The sequence below is a fragment of the Pristiophorus japonicus genome, chromosome 15 (genome assembly GCF_044704955.1).
Source record: "Pristiophorus japonicus isolate sPriJap1 chromosome 15, sPriJap1.hap1, whole genome shotgun sequence".
NCBI lineage: Eukaryota > Metazoa > Chordata > Chondrichthyes > Pristiophoridae > Pristiophorus > Pristiophorus japonicus.
This window is the reverse complement of record NC_091991.1, coordinates 86,591,196-86,616,769: the sequence shown is the minus strand read 5'-3', so window position 1 is coordinate 86,616,769 and position 25,574 is coordinate 86,591,196. Positions and strand designations below refer to the sequence as shown.

Genomic DNA, 25,574 nt, shown 5'->3' with positions numbered 1-25,574 from the left:
TAAAGCTTCCTCTTCAGAACTTTGGGGGAGAAATTGGGTCTTTGGTGGCAGCACAAAACAGATGATAGCGAATAAGCAGCAACCAGAAATCAACAGAGAGGGTTGTAGAACAGGCTGCCGATATGCTAGCACCTGCTTTGTGCTACAACGAAAGACCAATTGCACCCCCTTTCCACCATGAATTCTCTTGATCAATATTAAATATAAACACGAGGAGACAAAGCAGCAGTGGTAAATACAGAAAATACACTTGGGCACATCCACAGGTGTTCTACAAGCTGTGAAGGAAACTGAATTAATTTCAATCAGATCCTGTATCCTCTGGGCTATCATGCAAACAGTGCTACAGTTACCCTTGCTCAGCTAATTAAACAAGACCTGCAGTCAGCTTGCACTATGACTGCTGTGGCAAGCTCTGCAAGTGGTGATGTAATAATATTCCAAGTGAGTCAGAATTATGAAATGTGCAGCAAGAGAGAGATTCGGATTTACAAGCGCAGCGCCAGTGGGAGGAGGAATCACGATCTCCCACCCACGGTGGGTTTTGCATTCTGAACGACACTGGGCATGCGACTTGTCAGTTTACAGTGACGGTGCAGACGGGTTCGGAATCTCTTACCATTCTGTTGACAAAGTTGCTGAAGTCCTTCACCAGAATCTGCTTCAGCATTTCAGGCTCGGCGATTACAATGGATACTTGCCGACCAAAGTAGTATCTGAAACATACGAAAGGGACGATTTCTTGAGAATAGATCACAATTTTCAGGCAAATCTTTTTGCCACTTCAGCTATTTATGCAGTCAGACATGTGTCAACAGTGTAGGTACAACAGGAAATAAATTACAAGTTGTGATAAAACAACACGATTCTTCCATCCACACCCCCGCAGCCCCTTTTTATAATAGTTGTTTTTCCCCACTCTTTCCCAAGCTATACCTCACCACCTGACACAGAGGTACGCACGTGAGCTGCTCTTGGGACTCTGCCAGCCTTGGAACAGGAACATGGGACCTTCTGTTCCTCATGGCTCAGAACCATACCAAGCAATGCCTTTCCCAGTCAAATTTTGGGGTAGCTTTATCCTGGCTAAAACATCCAGACATGGTATACACAGACACCTAAACACCCACTCCCTCCTGCACCACCAACTCACCGTGGCAATGTGACTGCAGTGTGTACTATCTTCAGAATGCACTGTAGCAACTCGCCAAGGCTTCTTCGACAGCACTTCCCAAACCCGTGACCTCTACCACCTAGAAGGACAAGGGCAGCAGGCGCAGGGGAACACCACCACCTCCAAGTCACACACTATCCTGAATTCATCGTCGCTAGGTCAGAATTCTGGAACTCCCTCCCTAACAGCACTGTGGGAGCACCTTCACCACACGGACTGCAGCGGTTCAAGAAGGCGGCTCACCACCATCTTCTCAAGGAGCAATTAGGAATGGGCAATAAATGCCAGCCTTGCCAGTGATGCCAACATCCTGAGAATTAATTTAACAAAATCTTGCAGCCCGGGTAGATAGCAGCACTGAGAGAATCCTGGCTGGCAGGATCAGTCCGGGAATGGGAAGGTGTGAAAAATAGGGAGAAATTTAAATGGACAACATACAGTGATCATTTGGAGTTCAAGCGTCCTTCATGTGGCATAGGGAATGTGGGTTCACATAGACGCCAGATGCTATACAATGCAGGTGATAGAAGAGTAATCCAGTCACACACATAATCCCACAGGAAGAAGCCGTTGTTTACTTGTCGACCCTTTGCATATTCTGCTCAGACAGCAGCTCATCCAGAAAGTCATTCCATCCACTGACATGTTGACATTTCATGCAAATTAAACTGTACATTTGCTTTTCAGAACAGTCTATTTTTAAATTAAAGAGCTGAAGTGATACAGTTTGCAGATGAAAACAGTGGCAGGCACAGACCTTTTTAGGTTGAAAAGGCAATGCTCGGTTTTGTTTTATTCCCCATTGCTCCTGAAGGCACTGACTCTTAACAGACTCTTCTACAATGGGCTCTGGATGCCCACCCAATACCTAGTTCAACCTTCCTACAAGTGTCAGCAGGCTATTGACCATGACTGCCTCTACACAAACACACACAAAGTCCAGCGGGAATGGTAGCCTGGCTGTTTTTTCCACTCCCTAGCCCAGGGACGCTGAGGTGCACTATAGCAACCTTGGGCCCAAGTTTCGGCCTCAGTTGCTCCTGATTTTTTGGAGCAACTGGTGTAGAACGGGGTATCTTAGAAATTCAAATTCTCGGCATTTAGTTTGCTCCAGTTCTCGTCAGTTAGAACAGTTTCACTTTGGAACAGAATTTTTTTTCAAAAGGGGGCGTGTCCGGCCACTTACGCCTGTTTTCAAAGTTTCGGCAGTGAAAACTTACTCCAAACTAACTTAGAATGGAGTAAGTGAAGATTTTTGTACGCTCGAAAAAACCTTGTCTACACTTTAGAAAATCAGGCGTAGGGAATGGGGGGAGGGGGTTTAAAGGGAAGTTTACAAACATTAAACACTTCAGTTTTACAAATAAAGAGCCATCATCAATAATAAATGATAAAAACATCAATAAATCAACCAATAAATCAATCAAAAAAATTAATAAGAAATCATTTTTTTTTTAAATCAATAAATAAAAAATGTTCTACTTACCGACTGCAGCACCGGGAGCCCTCCAACAGCATGCTGAGATGCCCCCCAGTGTGTCTCTGTCAGTGTCTCTATCTCTCTGTCTGTCTGTCTGTCTGTGTCTCTCACTCTCTGTCTGTGTTTCTGACAGCAGGGGGAGGATGGGGAGGGGGAGGAGGAGTGGGGGAGAGGGGGTATAGTGGGGGAGGGGGGTGACAAGGGAGGGAGGGGAGGGGGGGTGAGAAAGGAGGGTGGGGAGGGGGGGGAGGAGAGGTAGGAGGAGGGAGGGGATGGGAGGGAGGGAGAGAAGGGAGGGAGTGAGGGGGGAGAGAAGGGAGGGAGGAGGGGGGTGAGAGAAGGGAGGGAGGGAGGGGAGGGGGAAAGAGAAGGGAGGGAGGGGAAGGGGGGAGAGAAGGGGGGAAGAGAGAAAGAGAGAGAGAGAAGGGGGAGAGAGAGAGATAAAGAAAGGAGAGGGAGGCTGTATGGGCCGGGCCCAAGACTTCGAGCTTAGACTTACCGGATTGACAGGTAGGTGGCGTCGGGTCCGGGGTCCGGGAGCGCGGGTCGGGGCAGAGGGGAGGGGGGGTCGGTCGGGGGAGGGGGGGGGAGGAGATCGGTCGAGGGGGGGAGGAGATCGGTTGGGGGGGGGGGGAGATCAATCAGAGATCGGTCGGGGGGGGGGGGGAGGAGATCGGTCGGAGGGGGGGAGGAGATCAATCGGGGGGGGGGATTCGGTCGGAGATCAGTCGGGGGGGGAGGAGATCGGTCGGAGGGCGGGGAGGAGATCGGTCGGGGGTGGGGGAGGAGATCAATCAGGGGGCGGGGGAGATCGGTCGGGGGGGGGGGGGGAGGAGATCAGTCGGGGGGGGAGGAGATCGGTCGGGGGGGGGGGGTGGAGATCGGTCGGGGGCGGGGAGGAGATCGGTCGGGAGCTGAGATCGGTCGGGGATGGGGGGGGGGGGGGGAAGGTCGGGAGCGGGGGAAGCGGAGGTCGGGTCGGGGGCTGGTGGGGGGAAAGGTCGGGAGCGGGGGAAGCGGAGGTCGGGTCGGGGGGGGGGAGGTCCAGTGGGGGGGCGGGAGTCAAGTCGGGTCAGGTCCCGTGGAAGCAGGAGCTGGGCATGGGAGCCTTATCCACGCAGCCCCAGTGAGGCCATTCGGCCAGGGCTAGGGGCTGCGTGCTTCGGGCCCCTCCCACACAGTTTTGGGCGCCTGGAGCTACTGCACATGCGCACCCACTGTAGCGCGCATGTGCAGAGGTCCCGGCACTGTTTTCAGCGCAGGGACCTAGCTCCGCCCCCTACAGCTTTTGCTGCGCCGTGCCGAGGGCCAGAGGACCTGCAGGGAGCCGGAGAATCTGGAAGTTTTTTTTAGGCGCACTTTGTGGCGCGAAAAACGGGCGTCCAGGTCGGGGCTGCGCCATTCTAGGCACGGCCCGAAACTTGGGCCCCTTGTTACTATCCTGGCTGACTCTGCACAGAGCGGGGTTGGAACTTTGGATTAAAGCCCGCGAAGACCTGTACAGTTTAATATCTGTACCCAAACATAATGCTGGGATCTAATTACCATTATTTTTCTCCTCACAACCGTCTCCCATCATCTTAAGACACAGGCTCTTACAGGAGCCCTCTGATATTTCGCCTGAGTTTCTATTCTTCATGTGTGAACTCAGACACTGAATGATGTCAGACTGTTCGACAGTGAAGAGGATCACAATCTGTCATCAGTTTCCAGCAGTGGTCACTGGGTAACAATCGGGTGCAAGGCCTCTGGCTGATTCTTTTGTCTATTCACCTCTGAAGTACAGGAGCATGGAGGCCATTTGAGGCACTCTCACTGTTGCCCCAGCTGTGATTTGCAAACTCAAAAGTGACCGGGAATGGAACCTGGTGTCTTCTGGTTCCTGTGACTCACTACAATATCAGCAGGCGGTGCCTTTACCCACAAGGTCGAAATACGATGGGACTTAGAATTTTCAGTAATAGGAGAAATCGGAATGGACAACAACAACAACTTGCATTTATGTTGCGCCTTTAAGGTAGCAAAACGTCCCAAGATAGCCTATTTGAGTTAGGTGTGGGTCAGCTGTTCGACGCACTCCATTTGGGAGCATTGAAGACTCAGCTATTCAGTGTGTACAAGGGTCATACAGTTGTAACAGAAAACGCATTACACATGTACACTATTACACATCATTTGCATGTGGAAATGAAAATCAAGCTAATTGGAAAATAGGAACTTCCCTACAGCTTAAATACATGGGTCCTGTCTGAAAGCAAGTGCCTGGTAGTATGATGCATAATTAATTATTTATCATTAATCATAATTTAACAAGTTAAAATTTTCCAAGAATTGCAACCATCACTATTCTAATGAAATGTTGAGGGTATGTAAAAGGAGAACATACAAATGAATTAGCTAATTAGATCTCATTACGCTGGCAAATTATCCAGTTGATTACAAAACAGACTTTCTCAGGAAACTCAAATACCGCAAGTGTTATCTTCCCCAAACTTGAAAGGTCTAATTGTTTTCTGCCTCAAATAGGAAATTAATCAAACGGTTTAGTTTACATCAGATATTGTTGCAAATCAGAAACACAACTTCCGCCATCCATCAATAGCTTCTCTTTGCTAATTGTCTCCCCCTTCCTCCCCCAGCTTCTTTCCTCCATTGAAGGTGATTGGGGCGGATTTTCGGCTCCTCCCTGCTCCGTTTTTCACCCCAGTGCGGCGGCAATGGCAGGGGTGAGGTGTTCTGGGCGGGCGATCAGCATTCAGCGCCCCTCAGCGATCCTCGGGTCCGGTTTTGCAGTGACGTGAAGCAGCACCGCCCGGAAGAGCTGCGCCGGTATGCAACGCCCATGGTTGCCACACCGGCGCGAGTTTTGACTCTTGCCAGATTGTACGCCCCACAGCGCCCCCCACAGTGACCGCCTGGGAAATCAGGGCGGTGCAACGATACCGACAGCGGAGAGGTACGTAATGGACTCCTGAGGTCAGTGTGATTGTTTTTTCTTTTAATTTTTTTGCGGATTTGTGTTGCGGTGGCGCAGGCAATGGTTTGGGAATGTTTTTGTGCTTTTTTATTAGTTTATCCCCCGCCCCCCAGGCGTCTCTCAGAGCGCTCCCGGCCCGGCTCTTTAGCTCAAGAGTTTCCCATACTAACGCCCCAAGAGAGGTGTGCAACGCCACCCTTATCCAATTCACCTCAATACATGTGTTGGCCTTGATGGTGACTGTAGCCAGGCTGTGACTGTTGAGTGTGATCCTTCCCTCACCTCATGCACACTTTCAGTCGCAATCCCCACTATAGCTTTCCCCTCACTAAACCAGCTGCAGCACTCCAAAGCTGCCTGAGGTAAAAATCAGCTAACTTAGCACAGACTTGGGACCAGACTGATCTATATAGTTCAGAGGTGAGATTTTACATTTGATGGTTTGACTTTAATCTTTAAATTGTGTTTCATGTGGACAAGTTTTACATTTGCACATTGTTTGATGTATTGGACTGTGGCTTCAAAGTATTCTACTTCGGATATTGTTCAACTTTATTTCAATTTAAATGCATTTTAATTTTAAAGAAGAGATGGAATAAGTTTGCACAAAACATTAGTTAGGCCACGGTTACTGAGTGTAGTATGGGGCCCTCATTACAGTAAGGGCACAGAGAGCATACCAGGTTGATGCCAGGGATGGGAAACATTGGTTTGTTGGAAGGACTTTGGGGCCGAAATGCCCCTCTTTTATCCCTTCCGTTAGCGCCTCTGGGGGGTGCTAACGGGGCGCAAAACTGTTTTTGCCTGGGGGGTAGTGGGGGGGGTCGGGGGAGTGGAGATGGGGCAAAAGTTAAAGGAGAGGTGTACCATTTTTCTTCTTTGGCCGATTCACCGGAGAAGCCGCGTAATGCTGCGGAACCCGTCCGAGGAGCACACCCAAACCCACCCCAAAGGGAAGTGGAGTGCGCGACATTGCGCTCCACTTCCTGTGAGGGGCAGTAACTGCAATTTCGCAGCCTGGGCGGCACTTACATGCTGGAAATCCTGCCAACCCTCGGTTACTGCCTGCAAACGGGGCGTAACCCAATTTCGCCCCCTTTGAGTTACTATTTCCATTTGGAGCAGAGAAGGGTAAAAGGACATCTAATAAGAGTTTTATTTAATAATAATGAACAGTGAAAGGCTATGGGGGAGAAATTGGGGTCGTTTGCACTTCCCTTTAGCACCCGAGGATCGCTAATAGGGCGCAAATGACTTTTTGCCTGGGCGCGGCGCCGTTTAGCAGTGGCGGTAAGCGGTAGAGTCCCACTGCGCCGGTGACCGTGTGCAGCACCCCATTTTTGCGCCAGAACAAAAATTGGCCCGCGCCCCCTGAAGCTGCGCCAGGCCATGACAGCTACAGCTTTCGGGGACGTGAACAGGGCGGCATGAGGGGGAGGGCCCCTCCTACACGGCAGCGCTGCGCCCCGCTCCCGACCGTCTGCCTCGTTAGCTCCTCAGAGAGGAAGTATTTTTGTGCTCAACTTCCCCTCGGGGGAGGTAACCCAAATTTCAAGAGTGAGGCGGGACTTCCGTGCCTCGTGCAAAAAGTCCCACCTTGCGGATGTTCCCGTCCCCAAACAGGGCGCAACGGGAATTTCTCAGCCTATTTCCCTTGTTTGAGAAGACAGAGACAAAAGGGACGAAATTGCCCCCCTTCCTTAAGGCCCATTCTTCTTCTTAGACAGTCCCTCACATCGAGGATGATTTGCTTCCACGTCAAAAAGGGATGAGTTCATGGTGTTTCAATGAAGCACTTAATATTCCAGGTCCCGAGCTGCATGTTGAAGGGTGGAAGATGCCTGTGCGTGGATTTTTTTAACGTGTGTTGGTCGTTGCACACCAGCCACCACACGGGCTTGACAGAGCTAGGTCTTGGTCCAGTGGCAAGGGTTAACCAGGATGACCGGAGACCAGCTCTGCTGCATGGATCCAGTGCGCACACATATCGCAGTGTGGGCTGGCCCGTGCTGCACCTCAGCCCTCACCTCTGTTGGGCCCTGAACTCACGCCTCTCCTGGGCCCCGATCACGTTGCTCTGCAATCTCTCGCCGTTCCTTCGCCCCGACCTCGCCGCACCTGATGTATCTGCCCAAGCTCCAATCAGCGATCTGGATTATGGTGACGTCCAATCCAGTGGCCCTCTTCACAGCCGTCGCCCTCCCGGACCGGCTGGCGCTGTACCTTGCAGTGGCATGCAATTTTATGGCCCTGACCTGCCACTGATGGTTCCTCGCAGGTCGGGGGCGCGCTGGCGATAATGAAATGGATAGGCCTCACCAACTGGGGTCAGATGGGTGGGATGACCCATCCAAAATTGCTCCCGGGATGGGAGCGGCGGCAACGGATTTCCGCGCCGCCTGTGTTGCTGCCCTGTCGGGCATGTGCTGACCCCCTCCGACCGCCGGCGACCCCTTTCTGCCCCGCAGGAGCGGCTCTGCTGCCGGTCGGTGCCACTGACAGCTTTCCTCCACAGGAAGCTGTGTGTGCCCGGGCGTGCGTCCGCCATTTAAGGGGAGGGCCCACTACTGCGGACGCTATTTTATTTTACTTGTCAGCTGACTCCAAGGTTGGCCCAACAATGGCGGCCACGTGTTCGGCCGGGCCAATAATAGGCAGCCTGGCACCCCCTCTTGAATATCGGGCTACTGGCCCGGCTGAAACCCTCCCTGGTGGCCGAGTGGGCCAAACTAAACTCAGTGCAGCGTTCGCAGCGGCTCTCCCCTTTAACATGCTTTGGGGCGGAGAAAAATCTTCAGAAACGGTGAGTGCGCCTACTCTTGGGGGGCAATTTCGGCCCCAAAGAGTTATCAATTTAAAATCTTCAAAGGAAAAAGTGGAGAGAGAGCGCTTTGGAGACATTTCGTACACAGAGAGTTGTTGGAGCTTGGAATACATTGTCACATGGAGTGGTTAATACAGAAACCATTTCATCTTTTAAGGGAAAACTGTATAAATATTTGAAGCAGAGGAAGATATGGACTATGGGCTGAGGGCAGAGCAGTGGGATTAGTTTTGGATTGCTAAAGCAAAGAACCAGTACAGACAGAATGGGCAGAATGGCCTCCTTCTGTGCTATAAACTTCTAAAATCAATCTCCAGGGTTCAATTGTTTTTGTTGGAGTCCAAAAGGACACAGGATCTATTTGGCTGTATGCCAGGCCAGTGCTGACTGTTAAAACAGTCACTTCATTGTTGAGTTACATTTTAAAATACTCTGAACGGTATGGTAGTGTAGTGGTTACGTTGCTGGACTAATAATCCAGAGGCCTGTTAATCCAGCAGAACGCGAGTTCAAATTCCAGCGGGGCAGTTTGCGAAGTTGAAATTAGAATTTTTTAAAAGCTACAGGTGCAATGTGTCAAATCTGGCAACCTCGAGACCAAGAACTTGCAGGTATTTGGATTTATCGGATTTCGGACAAGAATAGTTATGGGCCGAAACCGAAGTGCGCACGGACCAGGCGAAACCTCGCAAAAGCTGGTTTTCGGGGCGCGATGCACATGCGACAAAAAACGGCTTTTCCGATCTGTCAAGATTTCTCCGAAGAGGATCCTCTGCATCGCCGAAGCCAATAACTAGTCCAGCCAGCCGGTTTTTGGACAATAATTCCAGATTTTATTTTACTGACTATCAAATGGGATTGTCTCAAAAATATCCAGTTTTCGGACAGCCGGATTTGCGACGTTGTACCTGTAGAAATAAAATGCCGGTAACATAAAGGATGCATCAGATAGTCATAAAAACCCAAATGGTTCACTAATGTCCTTTTCGGAGGAAACCATCCATTCTTACCCAGCCTATATGTAATTCCAGTCCCGCACCATCGTGGTTGACTATTAGTTGCCCTCTGAAATGGTCTACAAAGCCACTGGGTTTGTATCAAACTTACAGGAACTAGGGGTGGGCCTTACCAGTGAAGTCCACGTCCCAAAAATGAATAAGGAACTGCAGTCCGGGGTCCTCATCACTGGCAGTCGCTCAAAATCGAGGAAGACTTGCTTCCACTCCTAAAGTGAGTTCTCGGGTGACTGAACAGTCCAATATGGAAATTACAGTCCCTGTCACAGAAGGGACAGACAGTGGTTGAAGGAAAGGGTGGGTGGAGAGTCTGGTGTGCCGCACGCTCCTTCCACTGCATGCGCTTGATTTCTGCATGCTCTCGGCGACAAGACTCGAGGTGCTCAGTGCCCTCCCGGATGCTCTTCCTCTACTTAGAGTGGTGTTTGGCCAGGGATTCCCAGGTGCCGGTAGGGATAATGCATTTTATCAGGGAGGTTTTAAGGGTGTCCTTGAAACATTTCCTCTGCCCACCTGGGGCTCGCTTGCCGTGTAGGAGTTCCGAGTAGAGCGCTTGCTTTGGGAGTCTCGTGTTCGGCATGCGGACAATGTGGCCTGCCCAGCGGAGCTGGTTGAGTGTGGCCAGCGCTTCTATGCTGGCCTGATCGAGGACACTGACTTTGGTGCGTCTGTCCTCCCAGGGGATTTGCAGGATCTTGCGGAGACATCGTTGGTGGTATTTCTCCAGCGATTTGACGTGTCTACTGTATATGGTCCATGTTTCTGAGCCATACAGGTGGGCGGGTATCACTACAGCCCTGTAGACCATAAGCTTGGTACCAGATTTGAGGGCCTGATTTTTGAACACTCTCTTCCTCAGGCGGCCGAAGGCTGCGCTAGCGCACTGGAGGCGGTGTTGAACCTCGTCGTCCAAAAATGAATAAAGAACTGCTGTCTGGGGTAACTCACAGTTCAATGAGCTTCCCTGTCCTTTCACATGTACGGTCAGATCTCAACCAATGGGGGCAAAATTCAACTGTGATGGCAGCGTAAAACGGGCAGTGGCGGACTGGCTCGCCATACTCGCCCTGCTTGGCAAGGGAAAGGAACACGTGCTTTGTTAAGTTAAAGTAAAGCTAGAATACAGGAAGTCTGTCGTAGAATGTGCATTTATCAACATTTTAAAGAGAAAAAAATGTTTCCTTTCGCAGAGCTGGGTACTAACCAAAATATTTTATGTACTGATGGACCTGCTGTGCAATTCCAGCACCGCCAGTTTTTAAATGTATTTCGTTGCATAACAAGTCCCGCTCACCCATCACCCCTATGCTCGCTGACCTGCATTGGCCCCCGGTCCAGCAACATCTTGATTTTAAAATTCTCATCCCTGTAGTCAAATCCCTCCATGACTTCGCCCCTCCCTATCTCTGTAATCTCCTCCAGCCCTACAACCCTCCAAGATCTCTGCGCTCCTCCAATTCTGGCCTCTTGCGCATCCCCGGTTTTAATCGCTCCACTGGTGGCCGTGCCTTCAGCTGCCTGGGCCTTAAGCTCTGGAATTCCTTCCCTAAACCTCTCTGCCTCTTTCTCCTCCTTTAAGGTGCACCTTAAAACCTACCTCAGCTGTCCTGGTATCTCCTAATGTGACTCGGTGTCTAATTTTGTTTGATGATGCTGCTGTGAAGAGGCCTAGGGATATTTTACTTTTTGTACTAGGAACACAGGAACAAGAGTAGGTCATTCAGCCCCTCGAGCCTGTTTCGTCATTTAATTAGATCATGGCTAATCTGTATCCTGACTCCATCTACCCGCCTTGGTTCTGTAACCCTTAATACTCTGGCCTAACAGAGATCTATCAATCTCAGTTTTGAAATTTTCAATTGACCCCCAGCCTCAGCAGCTTTTTGGGGAAGAGAGTTCCAGATTTCCACGAACCTTTGTGTGAAGAAATGCTTCCTGACATCACCCCTGAACAGCCTGGCTCTAATTTTAAGGTTATGCCCCTTATTCTGGACTTCCACCCCCCCCGCCGCCCCCCCACAGAGGCAATAGTTTCTCTCTATCTACCCGATCAAACCCTTTACTGCATCTGTCATGACAGTTATGAAGAATTTAAATGACCAGTCAACAATTACAGCTGAGGTTCTGCTTTTACAGAAATAAAATAAAATCAGGCTCAACTATTTGCAAGTTAATAGTTACCATTAAATGCAGGGCACTGGACCTATCCGATCCTTTGTTGTGTGTGACTCTATGTCTGTTGTAACAGATGTGAACGCAAAATTATTTCTAGATGGTCTGATACGGTTATTTACAGGGCTGTGGACCAATGAAGTGGCAGATGTGCCAGAGGCCCAACCAATGGGTGTGGGTGGGCAGCTACCAAAGCGCCATGCCATTTCCTCCAACTACCCCACTGTATACCCGCAGACATTTTAACATAATAACCACGTTAAAAAATGCAGCCATTCACAAAGGAATCGCAGACTATCCCATAAAATAATCCATCCACATTCCAAATGCTCCAACAACTTGCTTCCTCCTTACCCAAGGACCAAGAACTCCAATGCCCTCAGTGGCCTTGACTCTGCGTGCACTCTCTCCCACACCCTTACAACCCAGCTCTGCCCGGCTGGCACCCAATGTGAAGAACACCCGCACAGCACGCCAAAAACACGAGTGCGATGACAGCACATAGGGGTTGAAAGTCCCTTTATAACGGCGCTAGGCGGCTAACGGGCAGCAGAGGCCTACCGTCGGTGTTATGTGGCGTCCACGGTGCGGGAGAAATTCGGTAGGCTCTTTGGTAGAGGCGCCAAGAGGTTAACGCTGCACCGTCTAAAGCCACCCACATTGGCGCCACTCCTGCGATATTTAGTTTGTACGGACACTTAACGGCAAGGCATCCGTACTGCTTGTGAAAAGTGGAGGGGACGTCACGGTGCTCGCCCAGAGATCAAGCTAAGTTTTTTTCTTTCTTTATTTCATCTTCTTTTCCTTAGTTGTAACAGTGGGGAAGTGTGTGTGGGTCGGTGAACTTTGAGCTTTTTTTTCTTTATTCCCTTTTCTTCCCGTTTTCCAGCTAGCATGGCGGCAGCCTCGTGTTGCAAATTCAGTCGGCCTCCTGAGCTCCCGTCCGAGGATGAGTGTGCAGCGCCACATTTTGGCGCTGCTCTCTCATCTTTGGGCGTATAAACTGAATTTGGCGGTTTGAGCCCACAGCTAACGCCTGGCGGTAAAATCAGCACTCAGGTGGTGACGTCGCCTCAAAACAGCGGCAGCGAATTTCAAGCCCTTTAAAAAAATTATTTAAACAAACAGCTCAACAGCAGCTCTGGACCCTGGGCTTTATGTTCTCCTGTTAACCTAAAGCCCAATCTGTCCGTTTCCCAGACTGAGTGCTGGCAGAGCTAAAGTAAAAAAGAAAGACTTGCATTTATATAGCGCCTTTCACAACCTCAGGACATTTCAAAGTGCTTTACAGCCAATGAAGTACTTTTTGAAGTGTAGTCACTGTTGTAATAATGGAAACGCAACAGCCAATTTGTGCACAGCAAGCTCCCACAAACAGCAACGTGATAATGACCAGATAATCTGTTTTAGTGATGTTGGTTGATGTATAAATATTGTCCAGGACACCCGAGGAGAACGCTCCTACTCGTCTTCAAATAGTGTCATGGGATCATTAACATCCACCTGTGAGGGCAGACAGGGCCTTGGTTTAACATCTCACCCAAAAGACGGCAGCTCTGACATTTCTGCACTGGAGTGTCAGCCTGGAATATGTGCTCAGGACTCTGGAGTGGGACTTGAACCCATAACCTCTGCCTCTGAGGCAAGAGGAGTGAGGTGAGCGCTATTGATGAGAGCACTCACCCCGCTGACAAAAGAACCCCAACTAGATCTGAGGGTCAGAAACGGACAGATAGCACTGCTCCCACATGCTTGACTACTGCAGGATAAAAAAAAAAAAGACCCTTCTTTAAAATGTTGGTCTGCGAGCAACGCCGCAACAAGATTAAATATTATAATAATAAATGGCAATTGTTTAAAAAGAAAACCTCCCTTTCAAAAAGCACAAAGGATCTTTGGGGGCTACAAGGGATGCCTCAATATTCATGAGCTGCACGTCTCCCCAGACTAAATCTGTTCCTTGTTGTTTGCTATAAATGGGTAATGCTTTTGCAGAGACCATCAATCATCGCAGTAATCTTCAAACAGCCTTCTGTTTGAAGTTCAAAGAACCATTATGCTTTACCCATGTGCCAACAGATTTATTTATCTATGTAAACATTTATTGTACCATTCTGGTTCAACAGCCCCAACATAGCAGATAGATATTTAAAGAAATACAATAACCCAAACACAAAATGAATTAACAGAATTATTAAGACTTCTCACGAATGAATACTGTAATGCACAGTGAGGTAGTTTGTGTTGAATTCAGGATTTATCGCACTGTCTACAACTTTAACTCATTCTTCTCCAATTCTTTGAAACTGGGGAACTCCCTATCTCCCTTCCTCCTATAATCTACCAGCTTTTGGACCCCAAAAGTTAGCATCACCTAATCATTGCTTCTCTTTTACTCTTTACCTTCAGTTTGTGCCCAGATTTCTGATTTTTTTTTTTGCGATTGATGGTTTTGTGGGGAATGAAGCCACCTGCAAGGAATATCTTAACCTAACATCTACTTAAGTCTGCTACTCGCCCAACAAGCAGTCCTGTGTCGTGTTGACCCTTCCTAGTTCGGTCGAGCATGAAAGGAAAGTTACAGTTTCATACAAAACGCAATGCTAACCAGATAAAATGCAAACCAGCGAGCACTGGAAATCTGACATAAAAACGAAAATCGCTGGAAATGGAGTCAAAGTCTGAAGAGGGGCAGAGAGAGGTTTCGGGATGGACATCCTTTATCATTACTCAGATGCGGTTCATCCAGCGTCAGTCAACCCCACAGCTCAGTCATTGTGAATGACATTTTATATCATCGAATTTTGGTGCTGAATGTACGATGAGCCAGATGCCAAAATCCCAAAAGCAAAGAAGCAGTTGTTCAATAGTGCCAGTCCCCACGCTCGAAGCCGGGTGGAAATTGTATCAGACAATGGAGATCTGTTGATGTAGCGAGCAGTAGTAGCTGATAAGCTGATGAATGGAGTAGCTGGAATGGTCCCCGGTCACACCGAGCGAGCAGTAGGAGGAAGGAAAAAACACAATAATGTCTTGTGCTCACTGGTGTGTTTGAGCAAACGATAGAACGATGAACAAACTCTGTTGCAAAACAACACAAAGAGAAAATTCAACTAGAACCTATCCCTTTGACCAAGATTTTGCTCGCCTGTCCTAATGGTTCCTTCTCTGGCTCGGTGCCAATTTTTTTGGTCTGATTATGCTCCTGTAAAGCAACCCAGCCTCACAACTCCCCCGAGATGTCTGCGCTCCTCAAATTCTGCCCTCCTGAGCATCCCTGATTATAATCGCTCAACCATTGGTGGCCGTGCCTTCTGTTGCCTAGGCCCCAAATTCTAGAACCCCCTCCCTAAACCTCTCCGCCTCTCTATCTCTCTCTCCTCCTTTAAGACGCTCCTTAAAACCTACCTCTTTGTCTGCCGTAATTTCTTCTTATGTAGCTCGGTGTCAAATGTATTCGTTTTCTCTTAAAACACTCCCGTGAAGCGCCTTGGGTCGTTTTACTATATTAAAGGTGCTATATAAATGTAATGACTCAAGAGTCTGGTTACTGTAAACTCACTCAGACGCAACCTGATCCAACTTTATTCCAGCCCAAGAGTGCCTGCGTGACAAAGACACCCAGCTTATATACAGGTGACCAAGCACACATGCTACATGCGTACAGCCCGATAACCTCCAACCGCGGCGCCCTCTGGTGTCTGGTGACCCCCAAGCATTAATACATAAAAATAAATGCAAGTTATTGTTGTTGTTTAAGGCACTATATAGATGTAGATTGTTATGCAAAACTTTCAAACATACAAAAAGAGCTGTTCATCAGCTAAGTAAGGAAGTCTGGAATCAGGAAGATCCTTGGTCTGTGCTGAGATGCTCTGAGTTGGCGAAGGAGGTTTAAATCAGCCAGAGCTCCCTCTCTAGTAACCCGTGCTGAGAAGTTCATGTGTAGATACCAGTGATGATAGTACTGAGCTCAACCCTAATGTCCCCTCCCTTCCCATTATTGTCAAACAGCCAGCTGCCACTCAGCTCCAACAACACTCAAAAAGCTCGACACCGAGCAGGACAAAGCAGCTCGCTTGATCGGCTCCCCATCCACCACCTCCAAGATTCACTCCCTCCACCACCAGCGCACCATGGCTACAGTGTGTACCATCTACAAGATGCACTGGAGCAACTCGCCAAGGCCCCTTCGACAGCACCTGCCAACCCTGCGATCTCTACCACCTAGAAGGACAAGGACAGCAGGCGCATGGGAACACCACCACCTCCACGTTCCCCTCCAAGTTACACACTGTCATGAATTTAACCATCTTGCAATGACATAGTCATGTAACTGTAACTCATGTACACTGTACCTGTACCCTAGAAATGCACACCCTGACCACAGGGGGTGAACTTTCGGGAAACACTCCTCACCTGGGTTTCCAGGTATAAAAGGGGAGATCCCACCCAGGGTCAGCATTCCTTGGTCCTGGGAATAAAGGTGAAGGTGACCGTGTCTGATATATACATGCCTCGTGTGAGTTTGTAGTAAGGTGCAGGGACACTACATTGGATGATGAGAAACGGGAATCACCGAACCACGAGGATGGCCACCGGTGGCACAGAGGAACATTACTGTGTGGGTGAGGACTGGGACGACTTTGTGGAATGACTCCAGCAGAACTTTATCACAAAGGACTGGCTGGAAGAGACAGCAGCTGACAAGCGGAGGGTGCATCTACTGACCAGCTGCGGACCACAGACGTATGCGCTGATGATTGACCTGCTCGCACCCCAAAAGCCGGGGGACAAGACCTTTGAAGAGCTCAGCCAGCTGATCAGTGAGCATCTCAAGCCGGCGAGTAGCGTACACATGGCCCGGCACCGGTTCTACTCTCACCGGCGTCGGGAGGGACAAAACATCTCGGATTTCGTGGCGGAACTGCGGCGCTTGGCCAGTCTCTGTAAGTTCTCCAATGCCTGCAGGGGGGAGATGTTAAGGGACTTTTTCATTGAGGGCCTTAATCATGCCGGCATTTTCAGGAAGCTCATAAAGTCTAAGGACTTGACCTTAGAAGGGGCGGCGTTGATAGCTCAGACCTTTATGGCAGGGAAGAGGTGACCAAGCTAATTTACGCGTACAGTCCTGGTCCAAACGTGGCGACAGACCAGGGAGTTAACATGGTGAACGCGGCTCAGGACCCCACAGGCAGGCAAGGGCATTTCGAAACCGCCCAGGCAGCAACAGGCTCTAGTTGGGCCCGCAACAAGGACAATGGAAAGGAGATCGGCAATTCATGCCATCTCGAGGAACAATGCGTCCCGCGATGGGACCATTAACACCCACCATCAGAGTGTTTAGAAACAGCCAAATGGGCAATCAGAGAGGAATGCCTGGTAATAGTCCTTTTGTTAACAGCAATCTCAATCTCAGCTCATGCTGGAGGTGCGGGGGTAGACACACTGCGAAAAGCTGCAGGTTCCAGCAATATACCTGTAGGATTTATAATGTCAGTGGACACTTGGCCAGGATGTGCAAAAAGGCAGTAGCGAGGCTAATCTGCAAGACAGAGGAACCAGACGAGGGGTCTGCAATGCAGGATGAGGCCTGGGGTAAAGCCATAGATGCTGAAGTTCAGCGGGTTCATGTGGTTGACGTCCACAGCTCATACACTAAAACGCCACCCATGATGATGAAAGTCTTACTGAATGGCATCCCGGTGCACATGGAGCTGGATACGGGAGCTAGCCAGTCACTCATGAGTGCCCAACAATTTGAGAGACTTTGGCCACACAGAGCTAGCAGGCCCAAACTGGAATGCATTGAGACGCAGCTACGGACGTACACCAAAGAGATTATCCCAGTGCTGGGCAGTGCAAACTTGGTGGTAACACATAATGGATTACAGAAGTGGCTGCCACTCTGGATTGTTCCAGGAAACGGCCCCACGCTTTTGGGGAGGAGTTGGCTAGCTGAGATGAATTGGAAATGGGGGGGATGTGCACGCCATTTCATCCATGGAGCGAAGTTCATGCTCACAGGTCCTGCAAAAATTCGGGTCACTGTTTCAACCTGGTGTCGGAACGTTCAAGGGCACTAAAGTAGTGATACGCATCACTCCGGACGCCAGACCAGTGCACCACAAAGCCAGAGCGGTGCCGTATGTGATGCGTGAAAAAATTGAATGTGACTGGACAGGCTGCTCAGAGAGGGCATAATTTCGGCCATTGAATTCAGCGACTAGGCAAGTCCCATCGTTCCCGTCCTCAAAGCAGATGGCTCGGTTAGGATTTGTTGTGACTACAAAGCCACCATCAACCGAGTATTGCTGCAAGACTAATACCCGCATCCGAGAGCGGAGGACCTTTTTGCCACGCTGGCAGGTGGCAAGCTGGTCACGAAGTTGGACCTCACTGCGGCCTACATGACTCAGGAACTGGCTGAAGAATCCAAGCTTCTGACCACCATCACGACGCACAAGGGATTATTTGTCTACAACAGGTGTCCGTTTGGCATTCGTTCGGCAGTAGCCATCTTTCAGAGAAACATGGAAAGCTTGCTCAAATCCATTCCTGGAACGATCGTATTCTAAGACGACATTCTCATAATGGGTCGAGACACCGAAGAACACCTCCACAACCTGGAGGAGGTGCTACGCCGATTGGATCGGGTAGGCTTGCGGCTGAAAAAGGCCAAGTGTGTGTTTTTGGCCCCAGAGGTCGAGTTTTTGGGCAGGAGGGTTTTCGCAGACAGGATCCAGCCCACTGAATCAAAAACGGAGGCGATCCGCCGGGCGCCCAGGCCCAGCAACATGTCGGAGTTGCGATCATTCTGGGACTTTTGAACTATTTTGGGAACTTTCTGCCGAACTTAAGCTCATTGTTGGAGCCGTTACACATGCTCCTGCGTAAAGGTTGTGAATGGTTTTGGGGGGATTGTCAAGAACTGGCTTTCAATAAGGCGAGGAACTTGCTGTGTTCCAACAAACTGTTGACTTTGTATGACCCCTGTAAAAAACTGGTCTTAACATGCGATGCGTCATCCTACAGGGTTGGGTGTGTGTTACAGCAGGGTAACGATGACGGCCGACTCCAACCGGTGGCTTATGCCTCCAGGTCGCTCTCCCAGGCAGAGCGTGGATACGGCATGGTCGAGAAGGAGGCACTCGCGTGTGTGTATGGTGTGAAAAAGATGCACCAGTACCTCTTTGGTAGACAGTTCGAGCTAGCGACGGACCACAAGCTGTTAACATCCCTGTTATCTGACAGCAAGGCTGTCAATGCCAATGCGTCAGCTCGCATACAGCGATGGGCCCTCACGCTGGCTGCGTATGACTATGCCATACGGCACCAGCCAGGCACCGAAAATTGCGCTGACGCGCTCAGCAGGCTCCCACTGGCCACCACCGAGGGGGCGTCGGAGCAGAGCGCCGAGATGGTCATGTCCGTTGAGGCTTTTGACACTGCAGGCTCCCCCATCACAGCCCGACAGATCAAACTCTGGACCAACAGGGACCCCCTCCTATCCATGATAAAGAAATGTGTCCTGACTGGGAATTGGGCGCCCGCACATGGGGCGTGCCCCGAGGAAGTCAGGCCGTTTCAGAGACGGATGGATGAGCTCTCCATCCAAGCCGATTGCCTGCTATGAGGCAGCCGGGTAGTCATGCCCCAGAAAGGAAGGGAAGCGTTCATCAGGGAACTCCACAGCGAGCACCCTGGCATCGTGTTAATGAAGGCCATTGCCCGGTCACATGTATGGTGGCCGGGGATTGACTCAGACCTGGAACACTGGGTTCGCAGGTGCACGACATGTGCCCAGCTGGGCAATGCCCCCAGGGAGGCCCCACTCAGCCCGTGGCCCTGGCCGACCAGACCATGGTCACGTATTCACGTAGACTATGCAGGACCGTTCATGGGGAAAATGTTCCTGATTATTGTCGATGCATACTCGAAGTGGATCGAGTGCATCATATTGAACTTGTGCACGACATCCATCACAGTGGAGAGTCTGCGTACGGTTTTCACGACCCATGGCTTGCCGGACATCCTGGTCAGCGACAATGGCCCGTGCTTCACCAGCCATGAATTCCAGGAGTTTATGTCGGGCAATGGTATCAAGTACGTCCAGACAGCGCCGTTCAAGCCGGCCTCCAATGGCTAGGCGGAACGGGCGGTCCAAGTCGTAAAACAGGGCATGCTACGCATCCAAGGACCCTCCCTTCAGTACCACCTATCACACCTCCTGCTGGCCTACAGGTCCCGCCCGCACTCGCTCACGGGAGTCCCGCCAGCGGAACTCCTCATGAAACGCACGCCCAAGACGCGATTGTCCCTCATTCACCTAGCCCTGGCATTGTTGAGGGCAAGCGCCAGTCCCAAACCGAACTCCATGATCGAAACTCAAGGGGGAGGTGTATAGAAGTAGATGACCCGATATTTGTTCTTAACCATGCTTTGGGACCCAAGTGGCTTGAGGGCACCATAACTGGCAAAGAAGGAAATAGAGTCATTGTGGTCCGACTAAACAATGGGCAGATACCACAAATACTTGGACCAAGTAAAGAAAAGGTTCCGCATAGACACGGAGGAACCTGAAGAAGAGCATGAGATGGCACCCACACCACTGCCAGCGGGCAAGCAACAAAGACAGTCCTCAGCATGCACAATCCCTACGGCCAGCCCAGACAGGCCGTAATCACCTCAAGTGACTGAGACGCGTGCCGAGGCTCAGCCACCAGAGCCACAACTGCGGCGCTCCACGAGAGAGCGTCGACTACCTGACAGACTTAACCTCTGAAACAAAAAAACTTAAGGGGGGAGGTTATGTCATGTAGTTAACCATCTTGCAATGACATAGTCATGTAACTGTAACTCATGTACACTGTACCTGTACCCTAGAAATGCACACCCTGACCACAGGGGGTGAACTTGCGGGAGACACTCCTCATCTGGGTTTCCAGGTATAAAAGGGGAAGTCCCACCCAGGGTCAGCACTCCTTGGTCCTGGGAATAAAGGTGAAGGTCACAGAGTGACCGTGTCTGATATATATATGCCTCGTGTGAGTTTGTAGTAAGATGCAGGGATACTACACACACCATCCTGCCTTGGAAATATATCGCAGTTCCTTCATCGTCGCTGGGTCAAAATTTTAGACTATAGCTGTTCAAGAAAGCTATTCAACACCACCTTCTCAAGGGCAATTAGGGATGGGCAATAAATGCTGGCCTTGCCAACGATGTCCACATCCCGTGAACAAATAATTAAAAAAATGTTCTAGATGCACACTTGAAGAGTGGCCGTGTGTGGAGCTACACCTGATTAAGGATCAGGGAAGTGGGAAATAAAAAGGTAAAGGTAGATGTTGGTGCACCATGGATAAGATAAACATGTCATTGGAGAGCTCCCATAGGTATGCAGTGCCTTTAAAATGTTAATCTTCGGAGCATGTGAGTCAGCTTTTCCATACATCACATCACTTTCACTTTGCTAACATCTGTTTATCCAATCCTCCTATTCTCCATGCGTCCTTCCACTCGAGTAGGAAGAGCAAACCATTTCCTTGTTCAGTTCCTTAGGTGTCAGCCGTGGCTCAGTGGTACCACTCTCACCTCTGAGGCAGAAGGTCGTGAGCTTTGGTCCTGAGGTCGTGAAAGGTACTATATAAATGCAAATTCTTTCTTTTATCAGCCAATGACCTTCTGCAGCCTATCGTTTCGAGGAACCCGAACACTCTACAGATTCTGCCTTCCCCTGTGCCCATTTCCACTTGCTGCTTCACCAAGCAGCTGGTTGAGAATGGAAAGTCACGAGGATGAGGGTGCGGCCTGCCACTATGTTAGGCCACTGTCAGTGTTGATAGTTGCCTCAATCACAACTGCAGTGCTCGCATAGGCGACACAATAGTCCCTGTCTGATACATCACCTGCATCACAACTTCAGAATCATTATGGTGTCCAGAATAGCACTGGAATGTTATTATGTCACGCTGCAAATGAGCATCATAAATCATACTACAGTACTAATGCACGAACTATACAGCTTAAACTGATCAGAGTTCGGAAGGTATTTTATACAAACAACTGCCTAGCCCCCGTTGTCACTGTTTCGATGGCACAATAGAAGCACTGCCCTTTCAGATTCTTATCGAGAGTTATAAATAAATCAGTACAAATGGACACTAGTAATGGCTACAACAGAGTGGCAAGCATTCAAGGGAGCTGGGTGGAGTGTGGGGGATGGGGTGCAGTGTTAATGTCAAGCCTAGCACTGAAGTGAAGAGAGAGGAGTATTATGTACTGCCCTTTCTCTGTAGATGCCTGTGTCATAGGAGTTCACCAAGCATGGACTGCTTTTCTTTCCATCCCGAGGTGCAAACCTTTAATCTTCATCCTAAATTTAGCAATGCTACCTGTCCAGATTGGGATCCAACTCTGGTTTTTGAGTTGGCCACCTGGAAATTTCCAAGTGGTGTACCTAATGTAAGAAGTCTAGATTTTACAATGAAAATCCTTTCTCTCCTATTTGTGTTTTGTGGTGTGGAGGCATTGCGCTTCAAGTTTCTGATTACAACAATTATTTGCATTTACACAGTGCATTTAGCATAGAAAAACACTTTGTAGAGGTATAAAAAAAGAAAACTGATACCAAGCCAAAGAGGGACAGCTTGGGAGGGGTAGCCAGAAGCTTGGTCAAAGAGGTGAGTGTGAGGAGAGTCTTAAAGGAGGAGAGGGAGACAGAGTGTTTTAGGGAGGCATCTTGGGGCCTAGGTGGCTGAAGGACAACAACCAACAGTGGATCAAAGAAGATGGGATTGACAAAGAAGCCCGAATCAGAGCAACGGAGAGTTGAGATGGTTGGAGGGGGGGTCGGGGGAGGGTAGGGCTGGATGAGATTACAAAGATGGTGAAGGATGAGCCCATTAAGATTCATTACTGACAAAGCAAGCATCAGAACTCAGGTTATTATCACACCTCCTGCCCCTATTGTACTGGGCCCCTGTCTTGACTCCCAGGGCCTGCCTATGATGATGTCTTGGCAATAGGTGACAACACTTTGTGCATTTCACTGCAACACATAAGAACATAAGAAGATAAGAACATAATAAATAGGAACAGGAGTAGCCCATTTGGCCCTTCGAGCCTGATCAACAAGACCATGGCTGATCTTCTACCTCAACTCCACCTTCCCGCACTATCCCCATATCCCTTAATTCCTCATAATTTATCGACCTCTAACTTGAATATACTCAACGGCTGAGCATCCACAGACCTCTGGGGCAGAGAATGCCAAAGATTTACAACCCTTTGTGTGAAGACATTTCTCCTCATCTCAGTCCTAAATGGCCGACCTCTTATTCTGAGACTGTGAGCCCGTGTTCTACATTCCCCAGCCAGGGGAAACATTTTCTCAGCATTAACCCTTAAGAATTTTATATTACACTAACCCTTAAGATCATCCCTCATTCTTCTGAACTCTAGGGAATATAGGGCTAGTCTATTCAATCTCTCCTCATAGAGCAATCCCCTCATCCCAGGAATCAGTCTAGTGAACCTTCATTTCATTCCCTCGAAGGAAGGTATGTCTTTCCTTTGGTAAGTTAGATCAGATCTGTACACAGTACTCCAGGTGTGGCGTCGCTAATGCCCTGTATAATTGTAGTAAGACTTCTTTACTCGAATCCCTTTGTAATAAAAAAAGAAAAAAGACCTGGATTTATATAGCGCCTTTCACAACCATCGGACGTCTCAAAGCGCTTTACAGTCAATAAAGTACTCTGGAGTGTAGTCACTGTTGTAATGTAGAAAACACGGCAGCCAATTTGCGCACAAGCAAGCTCCCACAAATAGCAATGTGATAATGACCAGATAATCTGTTTTTTTGTTATGTTGACTGAGGGGAAAGTATTGGCCAGGACACCAGGGATAACGCCCCTGCTCTTCTTCGAAATAATGTCATGGGATCTTTTACGTCCACTTGAGAGGGCAGACTAAGCCTCGGTTTAACATCTCACCCGAAAGGCAGCACCTCTGACAGTGCAGTGCTCCCTCAGCACTGGACTGGAGTGTCAGCCTAGATTTTTTTGTGCTCAAGTCCCTGGAGTGAGACTTGAACCCACAATCTTCTGACTCAGAGGCAAGAGTGCTACCCACCGAGTCACAGGTGACATAAAAGCTAACATACCATACATGAAGATTGCTGCATTGAGGCCACTGCAGATACAAACCCATGGCCGGTCACTCTGTACTGCAGCACTTTTAAGCTCCAAATACTGGATCACTATGCCATTTCCACTCCCGTCAATATAAATATTAAAATGATGGATATGATCAACCTGGTGCTAACTTGGTATATAATAATAAATGGGTAATTTTGTGAGGCTTCACTTGTCTCACACAATTACCCCTGTATCTATACTCAAACACTTACATTTTCTGTAAGCATCATGTCAGCTAACACTGAATTGAATACTCATTCTGGGTACATTGACTTCTGGATTTTAAAACTCTCATCCTTGTGTTCAAATCCCTCCATGGACTCACCCCTACCTATCTCTGTGACCTCCTCCAGCTCTACAAACCCCCGCGATCTCTGCATTCCTCCAATTCTGACCTCTTGTGCATTGCTGATTTCCATCGCCCACCACAGACGCCGTGCCTTCAGTTGCCTAGGCCCTAAGCTCTGGAATTCGCTCAATAAAGCTCTCCGCCTCTCTCTCCCCTTTAAGATGCCTCTTAAAACCTAGCTCTTTGACCAAGCTTTTATTCACCTGTGCTAATATCTCCTTATGTGTCTCGGTGTCAAATTTTGTTTAATAACGCTCCTGTGTATCACCTTGGGATATTCTACTATGTTAAAGGTGACATATAAATGCAAGTGACTATTACTATGTTAAAGGTGCTATATAAATACAAGTTGTTGTTGTTGTCCCACATCAACATGGGCGACTCTTAACTGTCTTCAGAGTGGCCTAGCAAGCCACATAGATTATATCAAACTGTGACAAAGAAAAAGGCTCACCATCACCTTCTCAGGGGTAACTAAAGGGCAATAAATGCCGGCCGTAAAAACAATGCCCACATCCCTAGAACAAATTAAAAAATAACATTACTCAGGTGAGAAACCTTTGCAGCATTTTTTTGTTGAATTTGGGCTGCCATGGCAGAGGTCACATAGTAACACGTATCAGCTTTGAAAGGTTATTAGGCTCTTCCTTGTCTCTGCAGCCAGACCCTGAAATCCATGTTAATTCTGAAGGCACCTTCAGGGAAAGATGTTGCCCTGTTTATAATCCAGGTGGGTTCTGCCATGTTTTTTTTGCATAAAGTGTCACTTTAGCTCCATTCCATTCGTGCTGTATACGTGTGTTTGGACGCTAGATGGCGTGTGTGTGTTTCAGATGGAGTTGTTTGTATGTATTGAATGCCCATGTCGTCTTTCGGGGATTAGGCGCTGTTATAGACACTCAAGTGTTGTAGCTGTGTAATTATAGCTTGCCCAATGATTTTGAATAATGAAATGGAAAGAACCTGCATTTATATAACACCTTTCACAACCTCAGGACGTCCTAAAGCGCTTTATTTCCAATTAAGTACTTTTAAAATGTAGTCACTGTTTTGATGTAGAAAACTCGGTAGCCAAATCGCACACAACAAAGGCCCAAATCAGCACTGAGATTAATTTGTTTTTTTAGTGATTTGGGTTGAGGGATAAATATTAGTCAGGACACCGGGGAGAACTCCGCTGCTCTCCTTCGAATAGTGCAGTTGGATCTTTTGCATCCAGATGAGAGGACAGATGGGGCTTCGGTTTAACATCTCATCTGAAGGTCGACACCTCCAACAGTACAGCACTCCCTCAGCACTGCACTGAACTGTCAGCCTGCATTAGGTGCTCAAGTCTCTGCTGTGGGACTTGAACGCACGACCTTTGCGAGAGTGCTACC

The 25,574-nt window shown here is 48.9% G+C and overlaps 1 protein-coding gene across 5 annotated transcripts in view; it reads right to left on the bottom strand.

Moving 5' to 3' along the window:
* Positions 1–25,574, bottom strand: part of tbxas1 (thromboxane A synthase 1 (platelet)) — a 329,644-nt gene that overhangs the window by 184,678 nt on the left and 119,392 nt on the right. For 3 of the 5 annotated variants that reach the window (XM_070900690.1, XM_070900689.1, XM_070900691.1), the window contains exon 5: positions 620–716. The exons of 1 other annotated variant lie outside the window; for it this stretch is intronic. In XM_070900690.1, the coding sequence (XP_070756791.1) occupies positions 620–716 (97 nt within the window). Of the gene's footprint in view, positions 1–619; positions 717–15,051; positions 15,239–25,574 lie in introns of those variants that run through there. One more of the 5 variants, XM_070900692.1, reaches the window with a different exon arrangement.